Source organism: Natrix helvetica (assembly GCF_964273705.1).
Source record: "Natrix helvetica genome assembly, chromosome: 8".
Taxonomy (NCBI): Eukaryota; Metazoa; Chordata; class Lepidosauria; order Squamata; family Natricidae; genus Natrix; species Natrix helvetica.
Window position 1 is genome coordinate 1,338,258 of NC_138559.1, and position 23,888 is coordinate 1,362,145.

The 23,888-nt window shown below is 50.2% G+C and overlaps 1 protein-coding gene across 4 annotated transcripts; it reads right to left on the reverse strand.

The window, feature by feature from the left end:
* Positions 1-384: 384 nt before the first annotated feature.
* Positions 385-23,091, reverse strand: LOC309395959 (PH and SEC7 domain-containing protein 4-like). 4 transcript variants are annotated; one of them, XM_081960668.1, is made up of 17 exons: positions 22,570-23,091; positions 19,343-19,496; positions 16,760-17,866; positions 15,501-15,609; positions 14,399-14,831; positions 13,922-14,119; positions 12,904-12,984; positions 12,028-12,140; positions 10,379-10,437; positions 9,532-9,621; positions 8,332-8,375; positions 6,860-7,020; positions 6,481-6,551; positions 5,506-5,651; positions 3,529-3,673; positions 3,194-3,337; positions 385-964 (listed from the first exon to the last, which is right to left on the reverse strand). In XM_081960668.1, the coding sequence occupies exons 3-17, from the start codon at positions 17,750-17,752 to the stop codon at positions 716-718; spliced, it is 3,036 nt and encodes a 1,011-aa protein (XP_081816794.1). In that variant the 5' UTR covers positions 17,753-17,866; positions 19,343-19,496; positions 22,570-23,091; the 3' UTR covers positions 385-715. The 4 variants fall into 4 exon arrangements, with proteins under 4 accessions (XP_081816794.1, XP_081816791.1, XP_081816792.1 ...); XM_081960665.1 differs by lacking the exon at positions 22,570-23,091 and adding an exon at positions 21,676-21,847; XM_081960666.1 differs by lacking the exon at positions 22,570-23,091 and adding an exon at positions 20,349-20,608.
* Positions 23,092-23,888: the final 797 nt, after the last annotated feature.

The following is a 23,888-nucleotide window of genomic DNA, read 5'->3' on the forward strand; positions in this document are numbered from 1 at the left end:
TTCCCCTGTAGGTATCACATCCAGGGGTTCCCACAGTCTCTGAGGATGAGATGTGCAGCAAGAAAAGGAAGTGCCTCCCAAGCGCACAGTCCCTCCTCTAACAGAGGGAGGGGAGGGAGGGAGGCAGAGGTGGGTTCCTACAAGTTCGGCCAAGTAGGGAGCAACTTGGCTGGCCATGCCCCCCAACCGGTTCTATCAGTGGCAGTGTAGGCATCGCCATCTTTTTTCCCCCCTTTGCTTCTGGGCATGTGCAGAAGCAATTTCTTTACTACTGTGCATAGAACGCATCAAGCGTGCGTGTGCCCGAAATGCGTTGAGCAACCCGGCAGTAACAGAAGCCGGAACCCACCCCTCGAGGGAGGGGTTCAAAACACTCATCCAGAAAAGAGTCCCGGGCCCTCGCCCTTCTATTCATTTTATTGCACACAGACTTCCAGTTTGCCCCGAGGAGCCAGAGAGGATTCCGAAGGGAAGGGAAGAAGGGAAGAAGCTGAGTCCAGCAGCAGAGCATTTCCCAAAAGCAAACCCAGAGCTAGAATCTGGAGACGGCCAGAAGGGGCTCCAGGCGAGAATCCGGGCGCTGAGTTCACCGTGATGGTGACCTAACCGAGCGTCCAGCCAAGGCAACTGCCAACCGCCCTGGCTTGAGCCAGCCGCTCTCTGCCAACGCTCCTCCTGCATCCAAGGACAACCCCAGAGGGGCCAGGAGAGCGGGTCACAACAAGTGCCTGTTGCGCCTCGGAATGATCCTGCGGACGGTCCTGCGTTCCGAGATGTTCCTCTTCACTTTGGCCCCCCCGGCCGGAGGCCCCTCCACGTTCAGGGAAGGGCTGGAGTGGGACTTCTGCAAACTGGGGCAGTTCTCAACCATGGTGGCCAGCCGGGCTTCCCATTGGTCCAGGTCATCTGAGCTGCAGCCAAGTTTCACCTCCAGGAGCTTCACGTACGTCTCATAGCGGCGTTTCTGCACAGGGGCGAGAGGGGGCGAGAGTGGAGCAGCGGAATCTGGCTCCGTGGCGGGAAGACAGGAAGCTGCAGGCGACCTTTCGCTAGAAATGCTGCACTAGAACATTAGAGACAAAGCTCCCCTCGGCTTGGACCAATGCTAGGATGCTATTTTGGGCACAGATTTTCTCCCTTCCTCTTTCGTATCCCACAGACAGGGAGGGCTTCAACAAACATCTCTCTCGTTTACAATTCGATATCTGAAAATTCTGTAGTCATGGTGTGTAGGTAGATGGATGGATGGATGGATGGATGGATGGATGGATGGATGGATAGATAGATAGATAGATATGGATGGATAGATATGGATGGATGGATGGATGGATGGAAGGAAGGAAGGATGGATGGATGGATAGATAGATAGATGATAGATAGATAGATAGATAGATAGATAGATAGATAGATAGATAGATAGATAGATATGGATGGATAGATATGGATGGATGGATGGATGGATGGATGGATGGATGGAAGGAAGGAAGGAAGGATGGATGGATGGATAGATAGATAGATGATAGATAGATAGATAGATAGATAGATAGATAGATAGATAGATAAGATAGATAGATAGATAGATAGATATGGATGGATGGATAGATAGATGTGGATGGATGGATGGATGGATAGATAGATATGGATGGATGGATGGATGGATAGATAGATAGATATGGATGGATGGATGGATGGATGGAAGGATAGATAGATAGATAGATAGATAGATAGATAGATAGATATGGATGGATGGATAGATAGATGTGGATGGATGGATGGATGGATGGATGGATAGATATGGATGGATGGATGGATGGATAGATAGATAGATATGGATGGATGGATGGATGGAAGGATAGATAGATAGATAGATAGATAGATAGATAGATAGATAGATAGATAGATAGATAGATAGATAGATAGATTGTGTGTGTGTGTGTTTGTGTAAAGTGTTTTTTTTCTGTTTTTTTTTCTGACCTAGCTATCTGTGGGATCGCATCCTGCCCCATACATCCCTACGACCAATTCGCTCTCACAGAGAGGGACTTCTCCGGGTGCCGTCCACTAAGCAGTGCCAGAGGGTGGCGCCCAGGAGCAGGGCCTTCTCTGTGATGGGCCCAGCCCTCTGGAATGACCTCCCCCCCGACATTAGGATTACTACCGACCTCCGCTCCTTCCGTTCAAAACTCAAGACCCACCTTTTTCAACTAGCCGGCCTGGCTCAACCATAGCTCCATTTTAATCCTCCTGGCAATCTTTTAAACTTGTAATTTTATATTGGGGTATTTTAATTTTTAACCTTATTATTACTATTGCTATGTATTGTAATGATCGTTGTGTGATTTTTATACCTCCTCCGTGTAATGTTTAATTGTATAATATGTGTTTTTTATTTATTGTACGCCGCCCCGAGTCCCTTCGTGGAGAGGGAACGGCTAACAAATCTAATAAATAATAAATAATAATAATAAAAAACACCTGGTCTCCCCAAATATGGGAGCGGGAGGGAGCATACTGCTTCCCGCTCCAGGAGCCTTCCAGGCAATCGCTTACACAACAAACCATTTTGTGTTAAGCCTTTCTGCCTGGAAGGCTCCTGGAGAGGGGCTGAAAGGCGAAAGTGAAGCAGTATGCTCCCTCCCATATTTGGGGAGACCAGGTGCTTTGACAGAAGAAATAACAATCACTTCCCTGGCTCAGCTGATAAAGGGAGGAGAACTTGTGGCTTAGAGGTTAATACAACTGCCTAATAGGTAAAAACAGTCCCAAGTTCGAATCCCAGCAAGGGTATGGCTAGTTGATGAGAGCTAAATAGCTTGAAATAGACCTATCCTAGTCTCCCTTCATTTCTATATCAGCAAAAAATTTATATTTTATTTATTTATATTTATATATACTTTAACAGATAACTAGAGGTAACTAGAGGTCGTACAGAGGAAGATGAGAGGTTCTGAAAGATAACAGCCACGTGAACAGAAGAATGGCCAGGGACAAGTACTGTAGTACTGCAGAGATATGGATCTGCAAACTCTTTCCCCTGAAAAATGACGCAGGCAATTCTCAATGTGTGTGTGCATCATTCAGACTCTTTTTGTTACCTCCCACTGTAGGAAAGGGGTCACATGGGGATGGCCCTCCCCAACAGAACAGCCCAAGACATACACACCCCTCCCCCAGAAGGACCAACGTGGCTCACCTCGTAAAGCAAGTACTCCTTTCTGAGCTGGTACTCCTCCAGGTCCCTCCCACGGCCACGTTTCTCTGGCAGGTTCCGTTGGAGCTCCGTCAGTTCATGGGCCACCCTGTCCATGCAGGCTTCGTGGGCCAGGTGCTGGTCTTCCTGCAGGGGCAGGGAAAGGTTGCAGCCTTGCCCCAGTTCCCTCCCCTCACCTAGATCGTTGGCTGCACTGAGCTGTGCGACTGGGACCCCCAAAGGTGGAGCCAGGCTTCCCCCTTCGGTCTTGGCTTCATCTAAACCCCCTGCAGAAGGACCTGGGACGGGACCCTTCCACCCCCCAGCACCCGACTTACTATGGAATTCTTGCAGGGAGTAATTGGCAAAATGGGCCTTATGAATTTCCTTTGGGAGCCCACCGCTGCAGGGAAAGGAGGCGCAGAGAACATGGCTGCCACAAGGTTGATGCGGGAAATCCATGAAGTCATTTCTTCGGGAGTTCTAGAAAAGTAGAATTGAATTTTGGGATTAGCCCCAATTTGGGGGATTAACATAATAAACACAGCCATAATGGGTAATCCACAATCTCTCCAAAATGTTTAAAATCAGCCCAAATCAATGTTGGGCATGAAGGCGTCTGCTGGATCTGTACCTATTCTAGTTAAATCGGTTTCTGGGACCACAGCTCAATAATTGGGATCAATACATACTCCTCATCGCTTTGGCCATGCCGCCCCCCCCAGCACACCCCCTCCTGTTCCCGAAGATCCCTACCTGCCTTCCCCAAGAGTCTCTTTTGGTGAAGAAACTCACCTGAAACAAGCAGTCAGGTTCCTACCGTACATGTTGCCAAAGCAGTTTTTAATAAATAATGAGTATAAATGCAAAACAAATGCCGAATTATGCAGATAATTCGAAAGGCATCATGAGCCTTTAACCACTAAGTTGCTAGAATTCTGCAGTGGCCAATCTCCTGTAAGACCAGAAATGTTTGGTCTGGATAAAAGTTAATGGATTTTTTTTCTAGGGGGTTTTTAGGGTGTAATTCAAGCATCTACAACTAGATTGGGAGATCCCGGGTAAAATGAACTAAAAGGAGGCTTTCTTTCTTAGGAGGTCCACAGAGTCAAATCTGTGTTATCTGTCAAGAGCATGAAGGGCCTCAACCCCTTGCTTAGGTTGGGAAAAGGAAGACCGAAGTCTTTATGGTCCTCTTTATACACCCCAAACCCTCTGAACTGAGAATTTTTTAGTAGATAACACATAAGATCTTTTACATGGGGGCATCCTGCTTCTCCCATTTGATGAGTACAGCTGAATTTCCATTAGGAAGAATCATCCCATCCCACTCAATTTTCCTTCAAGGTAAGCTTTGGGGTGCCGTTTCCTTGGCAACAGGTTTGAAGTAATTTGTCATCTCCTCCTTCTAAATGGTTTTTTCCCATCTCCTGTTCCTGTCAATAGTTCCATATCATTCTTTGGAGTCGTTGTCCGTCCATCCGTCCCTACTCATCAGGTCCAATTCTGTTAAGTCTTTCAAAGCCAGCTATATCGTTGTTTCCTCCAATGTTAAATCAATTTTCCTCTTGGACCAAATCTCTGGGTTTCTACTCACAAAATGGAAACCGAAACCCCTGCTGCACTGAATGGCAACAAATCGCACACCAATAGCATTATGTGTGTATGTCAAAATGGGTATGTGGGCGATTCCCAGCCACTTGGCAACCTGACCCTCCCTTCTGCCCCTAGCAGCAGCCACTTATCTACGGGAAGAAAAGGGGGAAGAAAGAAGAGGGAGGGAAGGGAAAGGGAAGGGAGGGAGGGAAGGGAGGAAAGAAGGGAGGGAGGGAGGGAGGGAGGGAGGGAGGGAGGGAGGGAGGATCACTGCCAGATTCCAATAAGGAAATTCAGTGGGGAAGTTGACAGGAAGTCAGGAGTTGTTCCCAATCCCACTTATTTTTTTTGTCCATCCGGATTGTTCTGTTTCTCTGTTTAGGCAAGGAAATCTCTCTGAAACCGACCTCAGAAGGATGGAAGGCCGAGTCAACCTTGAGCCGGTCAGATCAAACTCCTGGCAGTGGGCAGAGTCAGCCTGCAAAATGCATTCTAACCATGCGCCACCACAGCTCATAATAATAAATAAATAAATAACACTTTAAAATTTGGGCATGGTGGAGGAGAACCCAAGAGACAGGCCCAGGCCCATACTAAGGAGGAGGAAAGCTAGAAAAGGGCTCTCATTTCTTATTGGTAAGGAATCTCCGCTACTCTTCTGCAGAAGACACTGGGAATGATGGCCAGGCAGAGCTTCCTTGAGGCGCATGGGAACTCACGGGGCTTGGAAGAGGAAGATGTGCCAGTCTGCAGTCTGGAGCCGGAAGACATGTGGCCGTTTGGTGTATTTGCTGGCTTTTTCTGCCAGGGCATGAGATATGCCAATGAGCTCCTCTGAGCCAGACACCTCCAGGCGCTGCTCATCCTGCATGGTAGCGAAAAACAGAACCAAACTGAGCATCCATGGAGTCCTCCTGGGAGGGACAGATGTGTCCATGCTGCAAGGGGAGATGGGGGGACGGGATGACATGCAGTTGTGAACATGCACCAACCTCCCTTGACACCACTCACTGCTCCCCGATTTAGCTACTCCTGCCCTCTTCCTTCTCTGCAACAGTCAATGTTTCTCAAGCTTAGCAACTTTAAGGTCTCTGGACTTCAACTCCCAGAAGTCCATTTGAATTTTGATCACACGATCATGGGGATGTTGCAAAGGTCATAACTGGGGGAAATGGTCATGTCACATTTTTCAGTGTCGTTGTAACTTTAAACAGTTGCTAAATGAACTTGTAACTACTACTCTACTCTTATCCTCTATCTATCCACCTCTATGTATCTTTAACTACTTTAAGCTCCAAATCCCTCTTTTTCTCCTTTGTTCTCTTGAAGATGACAATCTTCCCGTCACTTTGATTTTATCCAGCACTTCACCTTGTCTCTAAGCAGTGGGGCCACTCGTTCTGTCTCCCTCCAGTTGCCCTCGCTTGTTCTTCCACAGCCCCAGAAACTCTGCTTACCCTGGGTTTTCAAAGTCTTCTGCCATCTGTTTGCGGCTCTTTTTTGACATCCGCTGATGGGTGGTTGAAGAGCCGTTGGCAGAGACAGAGCAGGGGTTTTGAAAGCCTCCACCGAGGGAGGATGTGCAGTTCTGAGACAGATTCTAGCAGCCGCCCCTTCAGGGGATTTCCCCCACGGGCTGCCTGTCAACCACTCCCAGCACACGGACTTCCACCTGCCGGCCTTGTCCCTCTTACCTTGAGGAAGTACAGCACTGTCCCCTTCAGCACACCATAGAACGTCTTCCAGCCTCGCTTGCCCCAGGGAGCTACAGGGAGGGAGGGAGGGAGGGAAGGGCGGTCAGTGGGTTTTCTAGCCGGTTTGCCCTCCCCACTTCCTCCAGGTTGCCGTCCCGAGGGCTTGGCGGTTGGATCCTGACCTTGTGGTGCCCTCGACCTCGCACCAAGCAGCCGACTGGGGACGGCCTGGGATTTCTGCAGAGGGCGAGTGGGCAAGAGAGCAAGAGCCAGGCTCAGAGCCCCCAGATGGCTTCCATGGGAGACCCTGCCGGCCCCCTCTCTGGCCTCTGCCAGGGAAAGGAGACCTGCTCGTCCAGGGCCACAACCGGACACTCACTTTTCTTGCCATCGGCCTCCGCGTGCACCTTACGGGCAAGGAGACCCTGCTGGTAGACCTCTGCCCCGGGGTCCTGCCATGCCGTCAGGAAAGGGTTGGTTTTCCTCTGGCTGTTTGTGGGACTCAGGAGCGTCCTTGCATCCGTTGTGTCTTCCTCATCCCTGGAGGGGAGAAACAGAAATTTCGCACAGGCTGCATAGAGAAAAAAACACGTAAAAGAAGGGGGGGGGGGAAGGCTCATTTTGCACGACTTAATTACACTAAGGGTCAAAAGAAGAGGTTGGGGGGGAAAATCAGATGGAACGGGAGAAAATGCTACCCAGTCTTAGCCTGCAGATGCCTTTTAAATTTAGAACCAGTTTGGTCTGGCAGTTAAGGCACCAGGCTAGGAAGCAGGTGGCTGCGAGTTCAAGTCCTGCCTTAGAGGCGAAAGCCAGTTGGGTGTCTGTGGGCCAGTCCCCCTAACCAGGTGGGTTATTGTGGGGAAAATAGGAGGAGGAGGAGGAGGAGGAGGAGGAGGAGGAGGAGGAGGAGGAGGAGGAGGAGGAGGAGGAAGAATATGTTTGCCGCCTTGAGTGATTTCTAAAGAGAGCAAAGGTGGGATAAAAATTAAATAATAAAAGCAAACTTAAGAAAGTATGGAAGACACCCATTCACAATTTGGGGGGAAAAAAACCTGTGCTTTTCTGTCGTGCCACTTGGGCGTTAAACGTTCTGGGGAATCCTGAATTATTATTATTTTTTTGTTTTTCCTTTCAAATACATTCACAAGTATACATTGTTGTAAGTACTATCAACATTTATCTATTAACATTTTTCACTATCTTCTTACAAATATAAAAAACACAGTTGGTATCACTTTCTTGCCCCCCCCCCCCATGTCTCCATCTTATTTTGCCACAACCTTATTCCTTCTGTCTTCCCAACCGCCCTTCTCTGCCTTCTCCTTTCCTCCTCTCCTCCTTTCCTTCTTCCCCTCTGTTCCCCCCACTCCTCCTCTCTCCTCCTCCTCCTTCTTACCCTCTCTCCTCCTCTTGCTTCCCCTCCCTTACTCCCTCTGCTTTGCCCTTTCTTCGGGAATCCTGAAATCGTAAGCACCCTCCTCCTTCAGCTGATTTGAAGTTGGGAAATATGATTTGGGCCTCTTCCTATCCTGGTGTCAGTTTGAGGCACGATTTAGACTTCCTGTAGGGGCAAACAAGGCCTTCTCCACCAGGTTCTCCTCTGTTCCCTTCCCCTTGTCCTTCTCGGCAACTCTCCCTACAGGCTGAATACGTAAAGCTCCTGAGTTACAGACCGAGTCACGGTAGCCCACCCACCCAGCTTATACAGGGCAACCCCCTCCCCATCTCCTTTATAAGGGAGAAGGGAGGGGGCCAAGGGCTTCCATGCCTTCTCTCTTTGACCTCAGCCCTCCCTTCAGCTTCCTCAAAGTTTCCTCCCCCCCCCCCCCATATCTTGCTTTTACTTACGTCGCCCATTCCAGTTTTTCATGACGGATGGAGTTGTACAATGCCTGGATAGATAGAAAAAAGGCTGAGCTGTAAGCTTTCTTCCCTGCCTCTAACCCCCGTCCTTCAGGAAAAGCTCCCTGTCCCCCCCACAGCTGCCACTTTGGGGGCTCTGTCCTCAAAAGTACTGCCAATCCTTCCTCAGATATTATCAGCTGTGAAGAAAAACTGGGAGACGCCACCTTTGCGGAAGAGTCTGGGCACTGCGTCTGGTCTGCAGCCCTCCGACTGACTGGGCAGATGTTGTCAGGGGCGTGAATATTAGGAGGGGTAGTCTCACCCCCACCCTAAGCCCAGGCCCTGGATCTCACTAGTTCTTCATGGAGGACTAGCTGGGGGCCCTTCCTGTGCCTCCTGTCAGGCCTGCAGCCATCTTTTATTTTGGGTCTTTGGCCTGCCACACTTTCTATTATTCTGCTATGCATTTTCTATTGTGGGAACATGGGAAGTGGGATTGTAGGAGTTAGATGCTATGTAGCCATAACAAAATTATTCCTAGAAAGCCAAGGTCATCATCTTTTGTCTCTGCACTTCTGCACCTGACCGGAACTGGATGGGTGGAACTGCCAGCGTGGCAGTGGGAGATGGGACCATGTGATGGACTGGTGGGTGTGGGGGGAAAGACCTTGAACTTTCAACTGAGTGGGGAAAACCGGAAAGCTTTCAGATTCGGGTTTTCCCAGATGTGTCAATATGGCTCCCTTAATAAATTGGAACTTTGAGCAGTACTTTGCCTTGGACTCTGATTTTCTTCTGGATGCCATTTGGAAGCCTGACACCCCCTTTGTCCTCTGTTGGGACAGTTGCAGAGGGAAGGTGCGGCTGAGCCCAAACCACAAATATCCTCACAGGCCGCCTGCCGATTTTCCTCCTCCACATAACAGCTGATGGAGAACCTTTGGAAGATTCTGCTGTCACCTTTAAGAAATGACCCTTCCTGTATCTTATATTTTTCCTGTTGTGGCCTTGAAAGTCAACAGAGTTGGGATATAGACATTATAACATTGACACCAAGCACCCAATTCTTTTTGGGGTGGGGAGGGGGAAATAAATTGCTGAATTAGAGCTCTAAGGCTTTCTCTCCATTGACCATCCTGGCTGGAAGTGAAGTTCCACATCTGCTGGTCCACAGGTAGCCCTTTCATTGGAAGCCACACCTACCTTTAGCAGCTCTTTGGGAAAGTCCTTGCCATCGTTTAGGCCTGCGAGGTTCACCACGAAGTCCTGACAGCTCATGCTTCGGCCGATATTCTGATTCCAGAAGGATGAAGATGAGAGAGACAGAGAGAGATGAAGTTGCTGCACCATCCACATTGTACATCTAAACAAGAACTGTCACGTCAACCTGGGTCTGTGGCAGAGGTGGGTTACTACCAGTTTGCACCGGTTTGGCCGAACCAGTGGTGGTATGTTGGCCTGGGTCACAGAACTGGCAGCAACCCAGGCTGGCCACCCCCCCAGAACCGGTTCCCCGGTCACCGTGGCCACTGCCAGCATGCTTTTTAGTCCTTTTTAATGTTCTGCGCATGCACAATTTACAATTGCGTAGAACATGTTTACAGGTAACTGCGCACGTGCACACAGCGTGCGTCTGGCGGACACCAGGGGTGGTTCCAGCTTCTTCTACTGCCAGTTCACTCAGGGACGTTTGGGTGCACACGCACTTCGGGCAGACGTGCGTTTGATGCATGCTATGTGCGAATGCACAGTAGGTAAAAAATGCATGCGCAGAAGCAAAAAACAAGATGCCAGTGCCTAACCGGTTCGGGGGCGTGGCCAGCTGAGTTACTACCTACTCGGCCGGACCGATCCGAGGAACCCACCTCTGGCGCTGGCCTGCAAAGCAAACCGTAATGCTGGCAGCAACCCACCCCTGGTCTGTGGGTACCCTAGCCCCTCTTCCACAAATATGGCCATCCGGATATAGTTTTTCTCCGTTCAGAGACTGTAAAAGGCCCAAGTGAGGGAAGATGAGCCAAGACTCCTTCCTCTTGGGGAGTCTCCTTACCTGCCCATGCAAATCGGTGTTGAGGAGCATCATGGCACAGGTGAGCGTATGCACGGCATCTGCAGAAGAAAAGGGGGTTCAAGAGAGATTCCACCAGATTCTCCCACAACTTAATTGGAAATGTCAGCAAAATATCCTCCCAGGGAATTTGACCCTCCGCTAAAACAAAAGGCCAGAGAAAATGAGCTGAATCTTAAGACTTGGCCCTCAACCTTCAGCCGTTCTGTTCTCTGCTAGATGAACCGGAAGTGCTGGTTTCCTTCTTTCGACAGACAGACATTTTGTGGTATTCTTAAGAATCACGTTCTTCCGACAGTGTCCCCATCGCCCCTGTAACTACAGAGTCCATCCCCCTCGCTGCTAGTCCATCTCTTCTTCCCTTCCCTTCCTCCTTTCCCAGTAAAGCTGGCTGAGGAACTGTGGGAGTTGAAGTCCACAAGTCTTAAAGTGATGCTAATGTTCCTGGTTTTAAGGGAAGGAAATAAAATGGAGTGTAAATGGACTACAAAAAGAATTGCTTGAATAAACTCAGAGCGATGAAGAATAGGACTGCCGTGTAGGAGAAACAAGTGGGTAAAAGTGTTCCAGAGGAACTTCAGTTCCTAATCTAAAGAAGGACTAAAGGTGACATGACACCAGTCCTTGAGGGGCTGCCAGAAAGAAGAGGAAGGGGTCAACCTATTCTCCAAAGCCCCTGAAGGCAGGACAAGAAGAAGGAATGGACGGAAACTAACCAAGGAGAGAAGCAACTTGGAACTAAGGAGGAATTTCCTAACAGGGAGAACAATTAGCCAGTGGGACGGCTTCCCTTCAGAAGTTGGAGGTGCTCCATCACTGGAGGCTTTCAAAAAGAGACTGGACAACCAACTGTCCCAAATTGTACAGGGTTGGACCTCCAAGGTCCCTCCCAGCTCTATTCTGATTGATTGATTGACTGACTGACTGACTGACAGCGCAACAGTGAAGAACAAGTCCCAAGAGAAGACACTAATCTGGTTTCCCCAAATTCCAGGAGATGGAAACCAGTTGCCGAAAAGAAGTATTTGCTGGTTGCCTGAAACCACCCAACCACAGATGGTGAAAGAAAAACTTAACTCTTTATATAGACACACGGTATGCTCGAAGGGAAATAAGGAGAACTGGTCTACTGGCTGCCAAATGACAAAAATATACTAAAAGAGGGAAATTCTTCAGTTCCGGTTTTGAGCCTGGTTTTTCTCTGATTCAGTTGGAAAAGGAAGGATCTCGTCTCCGTGCCGCTTTCAGGGACAAAATAAAAACAGGGTAACCAGTGGGGGGTTCCATCCAGTCTGGTCGTACTGGTAGTAACCGGGAGCAGCTGACAGCGTACCGGTACAGTAGCTCATTTGGCCCGCCCGCCCGCCCACCTTCTAGGCCTGTTTTTAAAGCAACCAGCCAAATGCACAGCATGCGGTGCGTGCGCGAGGCCCAACAAGCAGCTGGGGAGGGGGGCGGACTGGGGGGGCACATTGCGCATGTGTGTGCACGGACAGGACGCGTGGCTCCATAAGCAGCGCACAGGCAGCGTCGGTAAGAGCAGCCCACCCCCGAGGCTAACGTACAAGAGGGCTTGTCATCCAACCCAAAGCTTATCACGCCTTGCGAGGGGTGTGGGATGAGCGTCTCACCTGGACTAAGAGAGGCCTCCGGATTGCAGCCGTGGAAGCGCTGAGAGAAATGCATCAGGATCCGCTCCCGCTCCTGAGTCTCCCCGGTCAGCACAAAGGACTTCAGGAAGGACCTGCCCAGAGGAGGGGAAGGTCAGAAGAGGCGCCTGGGATGCGTCTTTCCCCCCCGGGAGCCGCAGGAGGCCTGGGGAAGAGCCACCCTCGCGGGGGAACGGGGCCACCTGCCAGGGCCAACTCACTGCAGGGCGATTTAACAATTCTACTTAATTATTTAAAATAAACATTATTTTGATTTCATTCTGTCCCTCCTCTTGCATCTTTCCTTTAATGAATCTATTCCACCGTTTCTTTGGGATTAGTGCAAGTCTTGCCCAAGATGAGTTGGCTGTGGAAAACTGTCATGGCTGCCCGCCACCCACTGCCTCAGGGCTTCCATCAGGCCTGGGGACAATGCAAGGAGGCAGATGGAGCTGAAACACTGAGGCTGGGAGGCGCTTCTATCTTCGCCACGGAGCTTCCTTTTAACCTGCCAAGAACTGAGGAGGCTTTAGACCAACGGCTTCAAGGACTTTTCTCCTGCATTGGGGTCCTTCCCCACAGGTCCAGGAAGGTCTCCGAACCAAGCAGGCCTTGACTCGGAGGAGAGCTGAAGGAAGAGGCCCCTCGATCTTTTCTTCCCAGCCTTCCTTCTGTTGCTCCCCAGCTACTCCAGCCATTCCCCAAGCGAGCTCTTGGCCTCCTGGGCTTGGGAGAGGGAAGGGCACCCTCCTTCCTCCTCATCAGGGAGGGCAGGAAATGCGCATCCGGCCATGGGCTGTGAAGTTTCGCTTCCCTTCTTGAGAATGGAAAGGCAGCCCAAGGCAAGGCGCCTATTACCTCAGGGCCTGATCCAGGGTTTGCTCAGAGAAGCGGAAGAAGGAGAGGTAGGCCTCAGCGACCATCTGGCTGAAGGGGTTGCTGTGGACAAATGTAGAGGAAGAGCTCAGAAACACCCCAAACACAGCAGGAGAACCTCTCGGTCTCCTCCTAGGGGTCCCCCACCCCTGCCTGGCTCCTTCCCCACCCCATGCCCCATGACCGAGGAAGGCCCATCAAGGCCTATGCACCAGTCCAAGCAGAAAGAGAGAGAGAAAAGGCTCCTGCCACCTCCCTTCAGCCCCTTTGGCCCTGCCTCCTCCTCCTAATGTTTCCCTCAGCTGGGCTCCCGCGCTCTGTCCTGGGCCTTTACTTCTGGACAGCCAAGCTCTGCTGTTGGGGCTGCCTCAGAGGAGGGCCGGTTCTACTCTGCCACTGCTCCAAAGACCCTCAGCTTTCTTAGCTTTCAGTCAGGCAGAAGGCCTGGAAATGCATTCGCTTCTTCTTTGGGTGAAGAAGGAACCACTGAAAACTCAGTGTGGTGTGGAAGAGTAGGAGTGGAAGGAAGGGAAGGAAGGGAAGAAGGAAGGGGAAGGAGAGGAGGGAAGGAAGGGAGAGGGAAGGAGAGGAGGGTGGAAGGGAGAGAAAGAGAAGGAGAGAGGGTAGCAAGGGGAAGAGGAAGGAAGGAGTGGGGGAGAGGTAAGGGAAGAAGGAAAGGGAAGGAGAGGAGGGAGGAAGGAAGTAGAGAAGGGAGGGAGGGAGAAAAGAAAGGGAAAATAAGGTGGTGCTACAACAGGAGGAAGGGATGGCAATTAAACCCAAACTGTATATTATAACCTATTAAATGAAATAATAATATATATAAGAATGACAAATGTAAAGAAGAATAACAATTAGGTGAATGTATATATGTAAGAGAACGAAAAAATAAAAATAAAACTCGTGGGGGTGGGTGTGGGGGTGTCTCCATATTGTGCAAGTAATCAAAGTGACAAACATTCCAATCCCCAAACGGAAGAGGCGTTCAGGGCCGTCTTACTTCTTCTGCAGAAAAGCCGCCACCTGAGATTTCCTGAAGCCGTCCAGGTGGTAAAGCCGAGCTGCCAGCCTGTGTGCTGCGGCCAGGTCTCCAGAGGTGCCGTTGGCCAGGAGCAGGGTGCCGTTCGGTTCTGCCGGGACCTTGGCAGGCAGACTCTCCCCCGTTCTGCCAAACTCCCCCACAGGCTCTTCAGGGCAGCTGCAGAGGGTGGAGAGAGAGAGAGAGACAGGGGCCTTTTGTCATCGCCCGGGAGAATAAATGCCGACACGTGAACGAAGTCGCCACGAGGCAAGAAGGCAAGCAAACTCTCTCGCGCCTGCGGGGCAAAAGCCACAATCCTGGCTGTGCCCTCCAGGTACCTGCTGGGTGGCACCTGGGCACGAGCCCACCTTCCCACCTCAGCAGGAGGATGTTGGGTGTGGCGAGCAGAGCAGAGAGGCCAACGGCCCCAAGAGACATAAAACAAGACACCCTTACTATAGCATCGGCTCTTCCTCTCCGCCTTTCGGCCTCCCATCGCTTTGCATAGCTGGCAACTCCACCATCTTGAGCCTTTCTACTGAGCTGCCTCGCTTCCTCTCTACACCACAAAGTGGGATGGAGCGCACATCTGCTCCGCTGACGTCCTTCTGCAGAGAGGAAGTTCTTTCAGGCTCCTCTAACCATGTGCAGGAAGAGGAAGGGTGGCCATGGGGTGATGCTTGTGGCTCAGACCTCTCTTGCTGCAGATTCTGCTCTGCAGCAGGAGCTGAGGGGACCTGGGAGCTGGAGGGGAGGCAGCAACTCCCCCCTGGAGGTGTGGGCTGGGCAGGGGGGCAGCTCTTCGTGGGCTCTTGCAGCAAAGCAGACATCAGAGAAGTGCTGGAGGCAGAAAACAGCAGGCCTTCCACCGGCAAATATGCAGACGGCTCTGTACGTGGGGGAGACGAAGATGTCAGTCACCAGGTGGTTTGCAAGACCGCAGCCTCTGTTGTGCTGTGCAGCCTAGAAAGCCCCATGAGAGGGCAGGGCATTGTCTGATGCTCTTAGAAAGAGTGGTGCCACTTTCTTACCCTCTCTCCTCCTCCTCCTCCTCCTAATCCCCCCCCCTTCCTTCCTCTGCTTTACCCTTTCTTCTTTTCCCTCCTCATCCCCCCTCCTTTCCGTTGTTGCCCGTGCTTATTTGCTTTCTCTGATGGGTTCTCGGGGTGGCATTACAGCGATCCCGACTTTATCTTTTCATACCAATAATTTTCTCTGTTTACATTTTATTTCTAATAAGAGAGGAGAAGGGAGGAGGAGAGGGGAAAGAGAGGGGAAGAAGGAAGGAAGGAAGGAGAGGAGGAAGGAAGAAGGTAGGGAAGGGAAGTTAGGAAGATGGAAAGAGAAAGGGATTGCAAAGCACGATGGAGGAATGGGGTGGCAAGAAGGTGACCCAAACTGTATTATATATATGTGTGTGTGTATAAAAATGAATATAAAGACTATGATGAATTTACAAATGTTAAATAGCAATTATAAGAATGTATATCTAAGAATGAAGTTGAAAGGGAAAAATAAAAACAGTTTTTACACTGAGAAAGAGCGGTGCCAGACTTACCTGGAGAAAGGCTTTCCAGAACCTTTCCTGGGAGGGGATCCAGGAAACATCTCCTCGGAGGGGATCCAGTGAGGCTTTCCAGAGCATCTTTTCGGGGGAGATCCTCAGCCTGGAAGATAAATTTTGGTAGTCACAAAAGGGGAGGAAGCTGATGACATGAACAGCTGCTGACACACACACACAAACACACACACACACACACACGCCCCGCTTTGTGCCCTGCCTTCCTGTATATTTCCACCAGGAGTGGGTTTGCAAGCATTTCCCAAGAACTGTGGAAAGGACAATGGCTGCCCATCAGCAATAGGGGAGCAGAAACCAAATCAGCCCGGCCTGGTGCACCTGGGCCTGCAGGTGGTTCTGATGATGTTTTGTTGAAGGTTAAGGAACTGGTTTTGTGGAAGAGCTTCTCTATGCCATTTGCCAGGTAGAGGGTCTATTCAAGCAACTGCTTTGAGACTGCTTTCGGAAACTGTCCTTCTGCTGTCTCCGGGTCTCAAGGATTTCCAAGGCAAGAGGTCAGATACCTGGGGTTGATGTAAGAGTAGGCCTAACAGTGGTCTACACCTGCATGCAGAGTTAATAATGAGCCAAAACGAGAGAGGGTCTTAAGTTTGGGCAAGGGGGTCTCTTGCAACTTGCAACACCAGTGTTGCCACAATGGTGCCAAGGGATAGGGAGGAATAGAGATAGCTGGGGTTTTGTAGCCAAAACAAAATAGTTTCCCCCGAGAACCAAGGTCATTCCCACAGGTTGCTGAAGAGAGGAGGAGTGACGTTTCCAAGCAACTGGGCAGCACCTTGATTGCATCATGTGACTGATCGTTTGGGAAAAGGGGAGAAACTTTTAATTAGGTGAAAACGGTAGAGTTGGTTTTCACCAGCCTGTGTCAATATGATACATCCAATAAACCTGTTCTCTGAGGAACCTGCTTGCCTCTGAGTTCTGTTTGCTATGGGTGTATTACTTGGAACCCTGACACCAGCGCCGTTCTCCTGGCCCTGGGAGAGGCGCTGGGCAGCTGGTGGAATGCATTCTTTTGTTGGAGAAGACCGGACCTAAATAGGAATTAAAGCTCCAAGTAAGTCCATGTAAAGCCACAAGCAAATATGGTAGGAGATGAATACTCGTGAGTCTATTACCATAGAAGCACTGAGAGCTTCTGTATCAGAGACAAATCCCTTGTGCGTTGAATTACACTTGGCCAACAAAAGGTTCAGTTCAATTCAATTCAAGCAGCAATAGGAGACCTCTCTTACCTCTGAATCCTCTGCCAAAGAGCAGGTGATTTCGAGATCTTTTTCTGTAATCAACAACGGAGACAAGGAGCGATAATGGGGCACATAACTTGGGAAAGAACAGCTGGATGTGTGCTCATCAGCATCTGGACCACAGACAGAAAAATAACTCCTGGCCACAGGGCTCATTGCTGCATTGGCCTGGGAAAGCAAGGCACCATTATGGTTTCCAGCGTCCATTTCACTTTTTACATTTTTCTTGTAGTTCTCCGTGGAAGTTTCCCTTTCTGGTTGTGACCATGGGACTTGTCCTTCGAAAGTTCTGGTTAAGTGAGGACTTTCGTGAAAGAGTGGGTTATTGAAAAATAAACACTCAACCTCCTCCTCCTCCTCCTCCTCACTTTCTTCCTCCTCCTCCTCACTTTCTTCCTCCTCCTCTTTCTCTAAATTCTCTTCTGGATCCTCCTCACTATCACTTTCCAGGAGTAAAAGTTCGTCAATGGTCGCTGTGTAAAGGGATTCAGAATTCACACCGTGAGTCTGCAGAGGTTCTTTATGCCTGTCCAACTCCTCTTGAAGGTCTAAGAAACACATCTGAGCTTGTAGAATACCAGCCCAAAAAACAGACTGGGTAGCCTCATTACTACTCTTATCCTGAGTTTTCAAGTTTTCTATTGGCTCGAGAGGCTGTCCAAATCTCTCAGAGAAGTCCAAGCTTTCTGAAACAGGGTGGCCCAGTTCAGGGTGTAACACTTCAAAATTATTCTGCATTAACACTGGAATGGATTTTTCAGAAAGGGGTTCAGTCCTGCAGGGAACACCCTCCAACCTGTCCTCCACAAGAGCCAAAGGAGGAGGGGTAGCAGCATTTTCAGCCTGGCAAGTTCCAGAAAATGCAAGCAGATCCCAAGTCTGCTTCAAGCACTCTCCAGGGTCAGAGCTCACTTCCTTTGTTCTGTCGTCAGATGACCTGTCCATCACGTCTGAGGTACGGGAGCCTTCAGGGTACTCCATTCTAGCACTGACCAGGAACACTTTCCCAGAGGCAACTAGGGTTCCAACCTGATTTTCAATAGGCCGAGAAATATGGGTCTTTTAAAAGCAATCTCCACAGTTCTCTCGTTTGGCCTGCAGAAGAGAAAGTAGAAACATATATTCTGGTTAACACTTGCTCCAAAGGGATAGTTTCGCAATCTGCTTCTGACTTTCTAGAATGAGAAGCAGGATCAAAATATTTCAAATATAGAAGTAATGAAACAGATTGATTAGAAAAAGAGCCAAAAGTTGCTGCTGGAAAAACAGACCCTCGTGCCAGTGTAAACTCCTGCAGATGCCCTCAAAGGAGTTGCCAGTCCAGGCAAAAGAGAATATGAGAGATAGGAAGTTCCTGAGAGGCTAAGAGAACATGGTTGAAAGGAGGAAAGAAAGAAAAGGATTTACTAGTAGAATAGAATGAAACTTAGTAAATATAGCCAACGGTATATATTCAATAAGATGTGTGGGATATAGATTAAAATTAAACTAATTAAATGAAATGTTTACTATATAAAATTAAACTTGAGGGTATGTATTATTAATAGTAAAACAGAATAGATGGAAATGATATGTTAATTTGATTAGCTTTGAGAGGCAAAAAATATTGTTTATATATTAAGAAAAAAATTAAATTAAGCGGGGGAATTTGGAATAAAAAGAAGGTGACTGAAATGTAAAATGGAAATATGACACAAAATGTAATATGCATAATAGAAGATGTAAAGGGGGGGGGGGTCAGGACAACATTTTGTTCATGAAAGAAGTTAAAATACATAACAAAAAAAGGAGTTGCTAGTCCATCTGCATTTTCCACATCAATATTTAGGATGTTATCACAATAAATATAATACAGACAGATACAGATGAATCTATGAACTAAGAGAGGGAAAGAGAAGGGAATCGGTCCCTGCGACCGATTCGCTCTCACAGAGTGGGACTCCTCCGGGTGCCGTCCACTAGGCAATGCCAGCGGGCGGCGCCCAGGAGTAGGGCCTTCTCTGTGATGGGCCCGACCCTCTGGAATGACCTCCCCCCCGACATCAGAACAACCACCGATCTCTGCTCCTTCTGCAAGAAACTTAAGACCCACCTGTTCCACTTAGCTGGCCTGGCCCAACCGTAGTTTTTAATCTTCAATCCTTCTGGCCGGTATTTTAAATTTCTAGGGGTAGACCTTTTAAGCTGTTTTTAATTTTTATTATTATTGTACAGGCGTTATATTTAATTTGTTTTTAAGGGGTATTTAATATTTTGTACTGTGTAGATGGTTTTTTAGTTGCTGTCTGTACACCGCCCCGAGTCCCTTTGGGGAGAGGAGGCGGTCTATAAATTCAATAAATAAATAAATAAATAAATAAGGGAAACCAAGTAGCTATTAAAGATCCATGAAGCATATTCGTTGAACTGTTATCTTTCATGGCTCTCCAGTCTTACTCCCACCCCCCACCCCCACCCCAATCCTCACCCACCCCTTATCAAACACTATTTTAGCAGTGAAGGCTTTAGTCATCCTTAAGTGACATGGGGTGGAGAACTCAATGAGGCCAGGTGGATATTTCCACTACTTACCACCAACAGGTACAATATGGGACACCCATATCGTTGAAATCCAAGGGGGTTGCCTAAATAGCTGAACTTGGCGGAAGCCAAACAAGAAAAAACAGTTTGCTCACTCAAACAAATCTTCTGTGCATTCAAATTCATCTGCCGTCTTCTTCAGCTGCTGCAAAAAACAGTGGAAAAGCAAAATTGTTACACGCATTTATTTATCAAATTTATATAACCGCCCACCTCACAAGAAGTGGCCTTGCACCATAACAGGCAAAGCAACGGAGATGAGAAATGAACAGAACTCTAAAAATAACAGAATGTGTCTTAAAATGTAGCCAGCAGGTTGTTTATTTATAATGTATTTATTTATTTGCTCACAGCATCTGTATAACGCTGGCTCCACATGGGCCCTCAGAATATAGTGGTTTTGGCAAAGAAGCCTGTAAGATTTTCCCTAATTGTAGGACAATTTAAAAAAAAAATAGTACAGGGAAAATAGTAGAGATCTGTCTCCAGCAGCACTTCCTCCTCTGCTTTGCTCAACTGCTGAGAGACAAAGAGGGGAGGCGTCCCCCCCCCCACAGGCCAACTTCAGTTACCGAAAGAGTGCAACCCACCTAAGCTTGCGCTGGGGTCTGATGAGATGAGCAGGGAGGGGGATTTTCCTCTGCTCTCAGGCAGAGACCCTGCCCAGCAGTTAAAAAGACACCAAGGAAAGCTGCCCCATGTTCTAGACAACAACGTCACTGCAAACAGAAAGACACAAACTCTGCTTTGGCTGGTCATTCCTCATCACACAAGGCTTAGATCGCCAACCAGTGTGACCCACCAGGCCTGTGGGGCTAAGGAATTATTATCATTTTATCATATTATTATCATTATCACTATTCAACTGCCCCCTTGGCAGTCTTGCCAGTAGGCCTCTTCTCCCAGGAAGGATGGCACGCGGGAACTCCCCATTGCCATGGCCAATTTGGCATCCACGCCACTTCCCTGTGTTGGGACCCCCAGAGGTCATCCAAACCTGCAAACATAGGAAGGATGCTCAATTTGGCCTCTGGGGACGTCCTGATTCCCTGCTGACCCAGAGAAATGAAGGCTGCCTCAGAACCAAGTCTTCTTATAGTACTGCAGGGGTCCCCAAACTTGAAGACTTGTGGACTTCAATTCCCAGAATTCCCCAGCCAGCAGAGCTGGCTGTGTTATATAGTGTAATAGAGGAGGGTCCAAAAACGACACCAAATCTCGTGGCCAAGGGTCTCTGCCACTCCAGCCTTCAGAGCTTTTCATCTACGTCAGGGGTGTCCAAACTTAGCAACTTTAAGACTTGTGGACTTCAACTTGAAGTCCACAAGTCTTAAAGTTGCCAAGTTTGGAGACCCCTGATCTACGTTATTTTTGCTTTGCCAGGAGTGGATGCTGAGGGTAATTACCAATTTTTAAAAAGACTGATTTGCAAATTGAGTGCTTCTTCCGTGGATGGAACTATTTATAGGGTGAAAGGGGCTGAAAAGAAAGTCGGCTGCTTTGAAGCCACCCGGGGCAGAAAGGAAAGGGAAGGAAGAGCGGGGAACGGGAGGAAACGGTTCTGCCTTCTAAGCAGGAAGCCCCAAAAAGCTCCTTTAGTCTGGCATTCCAGCAAATCTCCGCTCTGAAGCCGTTCAAACTGCAACGCCGCACCGGCCCAAGAACGAAGCGCAGCGCCTCCCTCCAAGGCGGCTTCCCCGGGGAAGGAATCCCCAAAGGGGACACGTTGCTTCCTTTCCCCCCCCACACACACACACGTTATGGCCCCAGAAAGCGGGGGGGCCTTCGGGGGCTGCCCGGGGAGGATCCTCCGCCTTGCAAAGGCCCGGGTTCGAGTCCTGCCTGAGGCGTCCCCGGGGAGGGAAGGCGGGTGGCGAGCCAAAGAAGGGCCGGTCCTGGAGCGCTCCGGCTCCCCCAAGGTCCCCTTTGCCCCTTCCCTTCGCCGCCGGGGTCTCTCGGGAGACGCGCTTTGGATGCAGAGGCTGCAAAACCCGGGAACTTCTTCCTCCTCCTCCTTGGCTCCCTTTTCCCCCAAGAAAAGCCGTCCGCCCTCCGCCCGAGGGGCTCCGGAGCCTCCCTGCCCGCGGGCGCCCCGTGGCGGGCAGGGTGCGAGGCGGGACGGCACCGGGGGCCCCGAGGCCCCTCCGGAGGGGCGGCTTTGGCGGAGGGGCGGCCCCGCGGGGCTTCCGGGCAGCGGCGTCCCTCCCTCCCGGGGACCCTCCGCAGGTAAGGGCCGGTCCACGAGGCCGGCCCTTCCCTGCGGAGGGTCCCCGGGAGGGAGGGAGGGAGGGAGAAGGCCACCCTCCGGCCCGGCGCCCACTTACCTCCGCGGGCCCCGCCACGGCCGCCCGGTAGCATTTCCGGCCTCCGCGCCGCCCGAGCACAAGGCCCGCCTCGCCCGGGAAGGCGGCTCCGCGGCCCCGCCGGGCCCCGCGACGCCTCTCCGGCAGGACCCCGCCGGCAGAAGCGGCTCCCGCCCCGGCCCTGCGGAGGCTCCCCGGGGAGGCCGAGGGCGAAGGGGAGCGGGGCGGCCCCACCGACCCCTGCTGGCCTGGGAGTTTGGGCCGGGGACGGGGCGGCCTTTCCTCTCCCGGGACTCCCCCCCCCCGCCTTGGGACAGGCGCAGAATTGGGGAGGGGGCTTCCGGGAACTAACCATACCCCCCCCACACAGTCAGGGCCCCCAGGGAAGCCAAAGGGGGGTCGCCAGAAGGGGGGGGAGTGGCAAAGGCAGAGCAAATTGGGCAGGTGGGCTTTCCTGCTAAATGGGGCCCATTGGAGTTGCAAGGGGGAGGGATTGGGGGAGGGGCTCCAGGGAACTGACCAGACCCCCTCCCCAGAGTCAGTGGCCCCAAGGAAGCCAAAGGGGGTTGCCAAACCAGGAGTGGGGTGGGGGACGTGGGAAAGAGACGGGAGATTGGGTCAAGGGGGAGGGATTGGGGGAGGGGGGAATCTGGGGCTCTCTGGCTTGCATGCTTCTTTGTCCTGGGAGGGGGCTGTCCTGGGCCCCCCAAGTTGGAAGGTCTACAGGTAGAGTTGGGAGCCAACTTGGTTGCTGCTGTGGGCCAGCCCCCCCTTTCCATCTCTCCCAGGCTCCTGTCCTTCATTCACGCATGCCTGAAGCTCCAGAGGTCAGTCGCCTGCAGGAAAGGACTCTGGAGGCATCTGGGTGGGTGTCCAGAGCCCCCAACCCTTCTTTCTGGTCTCCTCCTTACTTACCTCCTGTGACACCTTTCACCCTCCTCCTCCTCCTCCTGTCAAGGCCTGATCAAGGATCCCTAGGAAGTTGGTGCTGCTCCCCAAGAGCGCCTTGTGGGGACGGGGTCAGATCCCACTTGGCCGTTTGCTGTTTTTTGGTCTTTCTCTTGTTTTACATGATTTTGCAAGGCAACCCGACTCAAGGCCACCAACCTCTGTGCCGCCGACCTCCCTTCAAAATGCGTGAGCATTCAAACAAAAGCAGAGGAGGCTCCCTCGTCTTGCAAAATATGGTGCAAATGAAGAAGTTTGCCTCCTGCCCAAGCCACCGTGCTGCTGTCTGAACCGGAACTGACAGCTCTTGGGTGAGCGGCACAAAAACCGCACAGGGCAGGCGGTGGCTACTGCCTGCCTCGGCTCCTTTGAAATGAAGGCCATGAAAGCGGCAGGAAGCCCAAGCAGAACTGGGCTCCGACAGCAAGGGAAGGGAAGTGGGACGGAGACCGGGTCCCCTCAGTTTGCAGCAATTTCCTTCCACTCGTAGGAGAAAAACTAGCCCAGTCCTCGCTTTGAAAATTATTCGGAAGAGCTGCTTCAAAACACATTGAACCGTAGCCCCTCCTTAAAGTGTGAAGCTAAAAGAAAAGCAGCTTTTTAATGCTGCGTATTTCGAAGTCTCACTTCCAGATCTTTTCCAAAGTGCATATATAAGTTTTATTGAGCAAGCACTGAACAAAGTGTAAAATGATTCAGTAAATGTTGGCGTGAACAGAACAACAGAATTGGAAGGGACCTTGGAGATTTTCTTGTCCAAACCTTGCTCAAGCAGGAGACCCTCTCTAGGGGTATCCTACATGCTGGTATTCTACCTTAGTTATGTGTCCTTTTTTTCATTTTGTTATCCTTTTTTGTCTTTCAGTTATCAGAGAGTTCTTTGTGCAGCTGGTTTCTTCTTGAATTTCTTGTTTTTCTTTTTCAGTGGTATTGTGCTGGACTGGGCATTTTTGATCATATTTTTCAGAGTTTCCCAAGCTTCTTCAGTTGTTTTCTCCTTTAAGATTTTCACCATGGAATCTTTTCCAAGCTCTTTCTGAGTTTATTGAAATCATCTCTTTCAAAATCTAAGATCCTGGTTGACTATGTTCTATTGCTTGTGTCTGCTGTACAGGTAGTCCTCGAATTACGACCACAATTGAGCCTAAAATTTATGTTGCTAGGTGAAACATTTAAGTAAGTTTGCCCCATTTTACGACTTTTCTTCCCAGGGTTGTTAAGTGAATCATTGCATCTGTTAAGTTAGTAACATGGATGTGAAGTGAATCGGGATTCCCCATTAATTT